The sequence below is a fragment of the Telopea speciosissima genome, chromosome 2 (assembly GCF_018873765.1).
Source record: "Telopea speciosissima isolate NSW1024214 ecotype Mountain lineage chromosome 2, Tspe_v1, whole genome shotgun sequence".
NCBI classification, from domain to species: domain Eukaryota; kingdom Viridiplantae; phylum Streptophyta; class Magnoliopsida; order Proteales; family Proteaceae; genus Telopea; species Telopea speciosissima.
Genome location: NC_057917.1, coordinates 61,326,687 through 61,337,846, shown reverse-complemented (window position 1 = coordinate 61,337,846; position 11,160 = coordinate 61,326,687). Strand labels below are relative to the sequence as shown.

At 41.7% G+C, this 11,160-nt stretch overlaps 1 protein-coding gene across 1 annotated transcript; it reads left to right on the top strand.

Moving 5' to 3' along the window:
* The first annotated feature begins 1,170 nt into the window (after positions 1–1,170).
* LOC122650957 (uncharacterized protein DDB_G0283697-like) lies at positions 1,171–1,809 on the top strand. The gene has a single exon (XM_043844312.1). The coding sequence runs from the start codon at positions 1,171–1,173 to the stop codon at positions 1,807–1,809; it is 639 nt and encodes a 212-aa protein (XP_043700247.1).
* Positions 1,810–11,160: the final 9,351 nt, after the last annotated feature.

The following is an 11,160-nucleotide window of genomic DNA, read 5'->3' as shown; positions in this document are numbered from 1 at the left end:
TTTTCCATACTTAGTTTATTTTCCTGTTTTTAGATTGAACCGGTTTAGAATTGGTTGCACCCAATTGGTTCAATTGGTCTAATTTAAGTGAAGTGTTCCTATTGGTTAATAGGTCCTTAAATCCTATTGGCTAGTATGGAATCTTCTTTTAAATTAGTTGTTTTAAGTTAGATTCTTTTAATTTGAGTTAATAGGGGTATCTTAGTCAATTTACTGTTTTAATTAGTTAAGTTAGATTTAAATCTCTCCCTTCCACGATTTGGTGAAGGAGAAGATTTTAATTTGTATTAGGATTTGGCATAAAGCCATATTATAAATAAAGTAAATCGTGGAGGGCTCCCCCACATTGAATTTTGAATAAAAAAAAGTCTCTTTTGCTGCTGGCTGATTGCTGCTGCTGCTGTTTCTGCTCCTTTGTGAGTGTATTCTTGTGGATTTCAAGGTGGATAAGGTGGGTGGATTCCTGCGACTCCTTGCATAGAGAAGATCGGGAGGTTCCTTCAAATTTCAAGCTGCTGCCAAGGATTCCTGTTGTAAGTTTGAATGTTTAAATTCTGTTTACCATTCATCTTTCCTCCCAATTGATTCCCCCTTTATTTTTAGTTTGAATCCAATAAACCCTAATTCACCTAGAGCTTGTCCGGCTTAAGTCATCCATTAGAATTCCTTCAAAATTGCACCTTAGCCTCTCCTTGATACCCCCTACATTCGATCCAGACTGCTGCCCCCATCCTTAGTTCAAAACCCTAAAATCCCCTCATCCCCCATAAACCCAAAAACCCTAAATTCCTGTTTAGGCATAACCAGCCATCAGAAACCCCCCCTGCTGCAACCGAACCTTCCCCTTAGCTCCTCTAAAACTCGACCAAAAGCCTTACTCCAATCTCCAACTACAAACCCTAGATTCAACCTGTTTTTAAAACCTAAAACCCGAAACCCTAACCCTAAGATTTCAGAATTTTATTTTTTGTTTGAACCTATTCAAAACCTATCCCATTAGCTTCCTTTTGACCTGCACACCATTACTAAAAAGAACCCTAGCTCAAATCCATAATCCTAACCCTAATTCTGCCCTAGTTTACCTATTCTGCCCATTCGAACCAGCAGCCCCATTGAGATCCTATTGCTTGGCCTCTAATAGGAGAGCTACATTAACTTGGTATCAAAGCCATGGCTGAACATGGCAATCCGGTGCTGCCACAACCACTCGATCCTTTGGCAGCAATGTTAGAGATGTTTCAGAAATTTACTGCTGACCAGAAGACTTTGGTTGAAGATTTTAGAGCTGAACAGAGAGCTATTGCTGAAAGGCTGCAAGTAATTGAGCATAGACAACTTGCACTTAATGGGGACAGCAATGTTCCCATAGAAGAAGACAGGTACCAACTCCACTCAGTGGTACAGAGGCTGCCTGACAGAGATGGGAGCCCCAGAGATGACTACAGGGGTTATAGAGATGGACACATAGGTCACAGGGACAGATTCAGAGCTGACCGAGATGACAGGGATGGTAGAGATTATTATAGAGATCGTCGGGACAGAGCTAGAGATGCCCGTGAGCCTTCTAAGGAACACAGAGATCACCACCGAGGCTACAAAGACAGAGATAGAGAAGACCGGGAAAAAGACAGAGGTCGCCAGCCTACTTTTGAGGAGTATATGAGGTCCTACTTCACTGGAGACCAGGGTACTAATCGGCGCTATACAGACAACCAAAAGGTGAAGCTTGAACTGAAAGAATTCGATGGTCACCCTGACCCCCAGGTATTTTATGACTGGCTTGCTGCAATAGAAGATTATTTCGACTAGTATGACCTGTCTGAAGAGAGGAAAATGAAGTTAGTCCGTGCTAAACTTGTCAGACCAGCACGTGAGTGGTGGAGAATCACTGAAAGAGAGATGGACTTTAATGGTACTGCGCCCCGCACTTGGGAAGACATGAAATACGACCTGAGTAAGCAATACTTACCAAGGCACTTCAGGTCTCAGCTACAGGATCAATTCAACTCCCTCTACCAAGGAGCCATGACTGTGACTGAGTACATGAGGAAATTCGATGCTCTTTCTTCTCGCACTGGCTTTAGGGAGGAGGGCATCCAAATGCTTTCCCGGTTCAGGTTGGGTCTGTCAAGTGAGATCAACAGGGTAATTGGGGTGGTTGACGTTGCAGACGTTCGAGATTGTTTTGAGAAGGCCTTGAAAGCAGAGGAGCTATTAGCTTCAAGTAAACAGCCGGGTTCTACTTCCAAGCCGGCCTACATCAACACTAGCACCTCAAAACAAGGTTCCTCTATAGGCAGCACCTCTCGCCCTGTTGTTCCCCCACACGTGTGGATGATAAGGGCAAAGTTCCTATGGGCCAAAACGACCCTTCACTTGTTATTACTGTCAAGACAAGGGGCATATTGCTAGGGACTGCCCACACAAGAAGAAGTCTGTCAACATGGCTGAAAAGGAAGGAGTTCAAGGTAAAGGTGAAGACTAGGGAGAAATTCATTTCCATGCACTTCCTCCTGATGATGATGACGATGTGGCTGCTTATCTTGAAGACGAAGGTAATGATCCTAGAGGTGTTCATGTGATCCTTCAAGAGGTTGCTGCCCAGCCAGAATTCCAGCCTTCTTCATCCGTCAAAGAGCTGTTGTCCGCATACAAGCTTGAACCATCCGCTGAAGATGAACTCAAGAAACTTGATCCTGATTTGGAAGACCATTCTGTGATCTCCAGCCATTCATCGGGGATGAATGCTTTCAAGACGGGGAGAGTTGATGCAGCTCCAAGTAGGAAGAAGAAGAAGAAGCCCTGAACTTAGGGCTTGATTAGGGAGCCATAGATTAGGATTATTATTTTCCATACTTAGTTTATTTTCCTGTTTTTAGATTGAACCGGTATAGAATTGGTTGCACCCAATTGGTTCAATTGGTCTAATTTAAGTGAAGTGTTCCTATTGGCTAGTATGGAATCTTATTTTAAATTAGCTGTTTTAAGTTAGATTCTTTTAATTTGAGTTAATAAGGGTATCTTAGTCAATTTACTGTTTTAATTAGTTAAGTTAGATTTAAATCTCTCCCTTCCACGATTTTGTGAAGGAAAAGATTTTAATTTGTATTAGGATTTGGCATAAACCATATTATAAATAAAGTAAATCGTGGAGGGCTCCCCCACATTGAATTTTGAATAAAAAAAGTCTCTTTTGCTGCTGGCCGATTGCTGCTGTTGCTGTTCCTGCTCCTTTGTGAGTGTATCCTTGTAGATTTCAAGGTGGATAGGGTGGGTGGATTCCTGCGACTCCTTGCATCGAGAAGATCGGGAGGTTCCTTCAAATTTCAAGCTGCTGCCAGTGGAATCCTGCTGTAAGTTTGAATGTTTAAATTCTGTTTACCATTCATCTTTCCTCCCAATCGATTCCCCCTTATTTTTAGTTTGAATAATTGAATCCCATAAACCCTAATTCATCTAGAGCCTGTCCAGCTTCAGTCCTCCATTAGAATTCCTTCAAAATTGCACCTTAGCCTCTCCTTGATACCCCCTACATTCGATCCAGACTGCTGCCCCCATCCTTAGTTCAAAACCCTAAAATCCCCTCATCCCCCCATAAACCCAAAAACCCTAAATTCCTGTTTAGGCATAATCAGCCATCAGAAACCCCCCCTGCTGCAACCGAACCTTCCCCCTAGCTCCTCTAATACTCGACCAAAAGCCTTACTCCAATCTCCAACTACAAACCCTAGATTCAACCTGTTTTCTAAAACCTAAAACCCGAAACCCTAACCCTAAGATTTCAGAATTTTATTTTTTGTTTGAACCTAGCTCAAATCCATAATCCTAACCCTAATTCTGCCCTAGTTTACCTATTCTGCCCATTCGAACCAGCAGCCCCATTGAGATCCTGTTGCTTGGCCTCTAATAGGATCCTTCTCCTATTTAGAGCTACATTACTACCTGGTTCATGTCGTTTTTGGTTTGGGAGCTCTAGAAACAGATCGCAGCAGGGGAGAAAATTTCCAAGCCTTTACAGACCAAGTCATGATTTTCTACCAGTTCCACCCGTTTCAGTTTTAATATATTTTATTTGTTTTTTTTTTAATACAAGATTTTAAACTGGGATTAGGCTGACCAACACCTCTGTGTCATGTAGCCTGGTAGCCCAAATTTTATTGGACAAAAGTGTCCTTTGTCCTGCTCTGCCACTGTAGATAAAGTTAGGGGCAAATGGAAAGTGATTAGTGTGTTTCAAATTTACTAAGTAAATTGCAGCTGATTTCCAAGATACCACACTAGTTTACTAAGGCTATGTTTGGAAGGCAAAAAAAGAAAAGAAAAGAAAAAATTTGAAAATGAAGAGAGAGGAGGACAAACTAATCATTATTGTCATCATTACTTTTGTCTTATTATGTTTTTCTTTGCTGTTCTTTTCTTTTCTTGCTTCCAAGCATAACCTTAGAGAATTGAAGCCAACTCTACTTTCATGCTCTTCCTCATATTTATTTCCTTTCTCTCTCTCGCCCTCTCCTTTTCTCTGCGAGCTCAAGCCACTGCAACATCTGAGACTTCCACATCACCACCTCTCTGTCCAGATACTGAGGCAACCTTTTACTACGTGGTCCACGAACAGGAGTGCCAGATCTCATAAACTGCTTAGCCATTTTCAGATAAATGTCCTCGTCATATGTTCATTCACTCATTGACTCCACCCTCGTCCCCTTGCTGTTCTCTCTCTACCTGCCTCATTTTCCTCCTCTCTTCTGGTTCTGCTTTCTCAATCTTCAACCTGTCTTCACAGTCCTTCTACTGCTTCCTATAGTTAAGGACAACAGTCCAATAAAATATATAGAATAACACAAGATAAAGGGCAGTTGCTTCATTCTGATTCTGAGCCAAGTTCGCTCACACGATTGCCATATGCTGATAAGTATCCCTTGCCTTACGCAGATTCCTGATACTTGATCTTTCTTAATTATTTCTTCCTCTTCTTTTCTTCTATCTGCTTCTGAGCTTTGATGGCCGTCTCTATCACTTCATGTTCTTAAAACCAATCTGCCGAATTTTTCTTTCCAAAAGCCAGAAGCTGAAACTCTGTGAGCAGAGCAAGAATATGAAAGATTTATCGTAGAACTGAAGATTGTATTAAAACTGGTATATAAGGGTCGTTCCTATGTTTTTTTTTTGGGTGAATAAGAATTTCATTACTAAAGAAAAAGAACAACCCCCCTCAAATAGGAGGGAAAGAGGACAAACAAAGAGCAAGACCAAAAGACTCAAACAGGAGAGCCCACGGCAAGGAGGGAGATAGAGGAGAGACCCCAGGAGACAACAATAAGCTTGTTCCTTGGGGTGTCCTTACAAGAGGAGGGGGCCACCGAACTGAGTTTGGAAGTGATTTCAAAGGAAATGGAGTTCCAAATCTGATTAGTGGTGCGAGATTTGGTAGTCCATTTTCAAAGATTACGCTCCATCCAAATATGATTGATCGTGGCACAAAAAGCCATCCTACCAACTGCATCACAGAGAGAAGAGCCTCCAAAGGTCATATCCACCCATAGCCATTCTCTATCGAAAGGAAGAATCCTACGGGGTCTTGGCCAGCATTTTGCAAGAATGCCTTTCCAAATAGCACGGGAGAGGGGGCAATCAAAGAAGAGATGGTTTGAGTCTTCAACCCCATTCCAACAAAGGCCGCAAGAAGGAGAAACTGAAATGTGCCGATGCCAGAGAAAAGACTGCATTGGAAGGCAGTTGGAGAAGACTCGCCAAACTGTAAAGCAGTGTCGGGGGATATGGTGTTTGAACCAGACAAGCTTTCTCCATGGGGCAAGAGGATGACGCATCCGAATGAGATCCCAAGCAGCTTTGGAGCTGAAAGAACCTGAAGTGTTTGGTAACCACAAAACACAATCACCCCGCTGAGAGGGTCTTCTCTGAATGGAAGACAGGAGGTTCCAAATGGAGACAATCACAGGATTGAGGGAGGGAGGGGGGATCCAGCCATTTCCATCAATAATTTCAACCACCAAAGCATTTCTAGATAACCCAGAGCCATAGATAGTTCTGGAGGTGACTTGGTGGAGGAGAATGCCCATGGGGTGCCAATGATCTAGCCACAAGGAAGTATCATTTCCATCAGCAATGTGGGAGTGAATGGAACCAAGTACAAGGGGCCGGGGAAGCAGGATATTGCGCCATACCCAGGAAGCATCCGAGGGAATGGAGGCAATCCATATGGAATCCGATCTAAGCAGCCCCGAATAAATCCAATCCACCCAAATACTTTTCTTTCTTGAAGCAATCTTCCAGATCAACTTGATGATGCCAGCTGAATTAACCTCCTGAATCCTTCTAATACCCAAGCCACCTTCGGCCAGAGGGAGACAAACTGAGGCCCAACTAGTAGGGCGGAGAAATCTTGTGGAGTCAGTACCCTTCCAAAGGAAAGAAGCCATAAGAGATTCCAGAGATTTGATGATGGAAGAAGGCAGGCTGTAAATTCTAGACCAGTAGATATAAGAAGCTTGGAGCACAGACTTGATGAGGGTCAGTCGACCCGCACAAGAGAGCAGTTTACCCTTCCACAGCTGCAGCCGTTTCCTGATGAGATCCAACATGGGAGTGCAATGATGGGCTGATAACCTGGCTGGAATTAAAGGAAGGCCTAAGTATTTGACTGGAAGATGGCCCAGAGGAAACCCACAGATAGCTTGCAGAGGGGCTTTATCTAGCTTAGAGATCCCAGCGAAGAAAAGGAGAGACTTTGTAGGGTTGATCTGGAGGCCCGAGAGATCGTGGAAGTGCTACAAACAATACATAATGGACTCAAAAGAGGATATGGAGGCCTTTGAGAAGATCATGAGATCATCTGCAAAGGCAAGATGGGTTAGCTTGAGGGCTTTGCATTTAGAAATAGGGATGATGAGTTGCTGGTCTGTGAAGGATTGGATCTTTCGAGATAAGAATTCCATGGCCAAGGTGAAAATATAAGGGGATAAAGGGCACCCTTGGCGGATTCCCACCGTAGAAGCAAAGTACCCAGCCGGACTACCATTAACAAGGACTGAGAAGCTCGGAGAAGAAATGCAGCAATAGATCCCGTAGATGAAAGATGCAGGAAACCCCATCTTGATCAAAATCTTATCAATGAAATCCCACCTCAAAGAGTCAAATGCTTTATGGCTATCAATCTTCATAAGAGCAGCTGAGGAGTGGTTTTTCTTTCAAAACCTCTGACAATCTCATGGCAAAGAAGAATATTATTTGATATGTTCCTGCCGGGGATAAAAGCAGACTGATTTTCACTAACAAGGAGGTCTACCACAGTCTTGAGTCTAAAAGCCAGGATCTTTGCTATGAACTTGTAGATCTGGTTGCATAGGGCGATGGGCCCGAAATCCGACATAGCTGAGGCTCCTTCCTTTTTTGGAATGAGGCAGAGAAACGTGTGGTTTACTCCTTTGATTTGGCTAGGATTGAAGAAGAAACTTCTTATAGCATTGATGAGGTCCTTCTTGATAATACTCCAAGTGGCTAAGAAAAAACCCATGCTGAAACCATCTGGACCAAGAGCACGGTTCAGCTTGAAAGAGTGGATAGCTGTGATGATTTCCTCCTCCGAAGGAATGGCACCAAGGGACTGAAGGAGGTCCTTCCTATGTTTAGAGTATAGGCACTATACATAACTAGGAACTCTTATAAACTCCTATCTCAACATAGGGGGGAAAAATTCTAGCTTAAGAAAAAATAGAAACTAACGGAAATTCAAACTCGTGACGAGGTTGTCCGCTAATAGAAGATTTCTAGAAGTTTTTTAAAAACGGCTCCAAAACCCTTTTGATGCAGATAAATCACAGAAGTTGGGTTAGTCTAGTAGAAATAAGCCATGGATTAGGTTACATGTGTGTTGGGCCTTTGGTCCAAGGAAAAGATAACTAATATTGAAATCAATGGATAAATAGAGGTTGTAGCAAAACCATTGTTACAAATCAAATCATTTTTTTTTCAATGTAAAGGGAAGAATTTTACATCTTACACGCAGAACGCACAAGAGACGAAAGGGAAACGTGTTCAGAACATCTTTGGGCTTTCAGAATCAAAAATAGAAATGAGACAACTGCTTTTCACATTAATTTTCAAAAAAAAATAGGTAGGGAATGGAGCGCCATGTCTTTCATACCTGAAAACGAGGAGGAAGCGACAAGTGGCACAACATGTCTTTTGTAAGGAGGGCATGATAGGGATTTGCCATGACGTAGGTTCACAACCTGGACTGGAGGGATCCCGATTTTAATGGAAAATAAAATAGAATTTGATAACCTAGTGCCATGGCCGTTCACAACCTCTGTTCACCAATGGATCCAAATCTGATGCTCTAGGACCGGATTTGATGGGCCAACTCAGTCTGGGCTAAGCGGAGCCCATGTTATATATTCTGCTTGACACACATACTGGACAGTCCAGGTTGTGAACCTTTGTAGCCCTCATGAGAAAATATAAAGGAGAAACAAGAATCGTGAATCCTCGGATTCGAATCGGAATCGGCAATAACAGTTTCGTAACACACTGTCATTAATCAGAATCGAATCGCACATCTGATCCATATCGTCCGATTCCGATTCATCATCTTCTTTAAAACCAATTCGTTTCTCATTGCCGGAATCCCGTCATCCGCTAGGGTTCTTGATAATCCAATCGCTTCTCAGAATTGGAGCTTGATATGAGCATTGAAAAAGTAATAAAAGTCATATTTGGATTTCCCTAAACAAGTAGCGACAATGCGAGGAGACTCCCCCCAGAAGTGGGAGCTTACTGGTATTGCTTGGTTTCTTCTTCCAGCCACAGCCAGGTTCTTAACAGAGCTAGGGTTCTTGATTAACTCAATCATTTCTCAGGCTTTGAATAATCCTCGTTATTGATAGGGTTCTTGAGTAAAGATTAGGTAGCTTTCCCTATCCATCAATACTGAGCAAGATTGGAGCTAGGGTTCTTGCGAAGAACTTCTTGATTAATCCAATCGTTTCTCAGCTTGAAACCATAGTTCTGAATAATCCTTGGCCGATTCACCGATCCACGAGCATAGGTTTGCAATTTCCTTTGTTCTATTTCTTCCTACAATCACGAACCTTGCTTAACTAGTTAGCTTTCCCGCCCACTTCTCAAACATTTTTTTTTAAATTTTTAGCCGATTAATACGATTTAGACATTGAAAAAGCAGGCTTGAATCAGTTGTATCAGACCAATTCATGCCGATTACGATCCGATTCCGGCTTGCCCGGAACTTGCCAGGGGAGAGATAAGCAACTGTGGACAGGTTAATACGGTGTCGTATATCTATATACGTGTCTACTATACGTCGAAATCAACTACTAAATGGACACCCTAGTGATTAGCATGGAAGTGTGGATTACACTACGGAAGGGAAAGTGAAAGAATGTCAGCCTTGGCCACCTCCACCGCTCTAACTTCTAACACTGCTCACCGGCGAAGTCTGTCAGCTCTCGTTCACCTCTGCAACACTTGCCGAATCAGTCGCTGCTCTCAACAGGTTAGTGTGTATTCTGCAATTAGCAGATGGAAAAATTGTTTCTTTTCTTGTATTTCTCATTGGGTTTTATCTGAAACTTCTGTTACGTTTTTTCAATCCTTTCAGCCTCCAGTCGTATTGTTTAGCATTCAGTCGTCGTCGTTGCATTCTAGGATCCACCCAGTAAGGCCAATGGCAGAGACCGAAACGTTGTCGAAGGAGGAACAATCTCGGTCTATTGGTGTTGGTATATACTTCTTCACTGTATTTTTATTTCTTTCTTTTTTCTCTATAGTGTTTTTTTCTTCTGAATGAATCCTTAGGCTCCGTTAATTTCATGTAGTTTGTTGTTGTATGAAGTGGGTTTTTTAAACTTCAGTATTGTGTATGGAGACTAAGATTGTTACTTTAGATGAAATTTTTTATGGTATGATTTTTTTTAAGGGGAGGTGGTGTGTTCATAGCTTTTTCCTCTCCTTCATTTTTTCTTCTACAAGGTGCTCATACCATATAACTGAACTGAAGAAAGAACCATGCAGTAGAGAGATCGAGAATGTAGAAGAGGAAGGAGAGGAAAACTGGAACACAATTATCCAGCCTCTCACACACTGTTTATATAATAAAAGTGTTATATAGATGGGAGGTTAGTTTCCTAAAACAAGTGGGAGAACAAACCTCAGAATCAGAAACAAAGGAAACCAAATCAGAAAAGGAAAAGGAAGTTAAAAAACAAAAGCATAACACCCTTATACCGTGTAGGGTCTATGGTTCTCCATAGACCCTCACACCTACGACATCTAACAAATATGAAGAAGTCATTGATATCTTATGCTCTCTCTCTCCCTCTCTTTTAAAGGTTTGATGGTCACTCCTATCATCATCCTTAAAAAGAAGACATGTTTCAGTAATATCCAAAACTTGGCCTACAACCCTTGCAAAAGGGAAGTTCTGGAAGTTTATGACAATAGTCAGAATAATAGGGTGCAGCTTTTAGTAGGCCTTAACAATCTATTCCAAAATAAAGAAGTTTAACCTCCTTCAGAAAAAACACAATCACCATATCACCAATGATACAAATTTGTCTCTTTTTTGAGTAGCATATCCCAAAAAAGAAATAATTCCTTTTTAATATATCTTTATATATAACCCACTAACTCTGTGAAATATCCAATCAAACTTGGTTGATAGTTGATAGACAGGAGCATTCATAGTTGTCACGGCGTCTAGGCGACCCAAGGCATTGGAGAGGGTCCAAAATCAAGGCGACAACAACTAGGCGACCAAGGCGTCTGGACGCCTAGGAGACGCCTTGAAAACTTCCTAGCATTTGAAATAATATTGTTATAATTAAAATATCAAAAAATCCAACTGATCCCAGCAATGAGGCTGATTAAATTTCTAACTCTCTTGAAAATTTTCAAAGCTTCAAACAAATTAGTGCTGAGAATTCAGCTAAGCTATTCCTGCAATTCAACTAAAGTTGGATTCAGTTGTTATCCTTCGATGGATTTGCACAGCAGAGACAACACTTGCTCCTATCTGAATGCACAAAATTTCAGAAAATAAAAATAATATTATTTAAGTTAATAAATTGTAATATTATCCAGAATTAACCAAAATGCATGTTGTTACTCAGAACCCTTGACTGA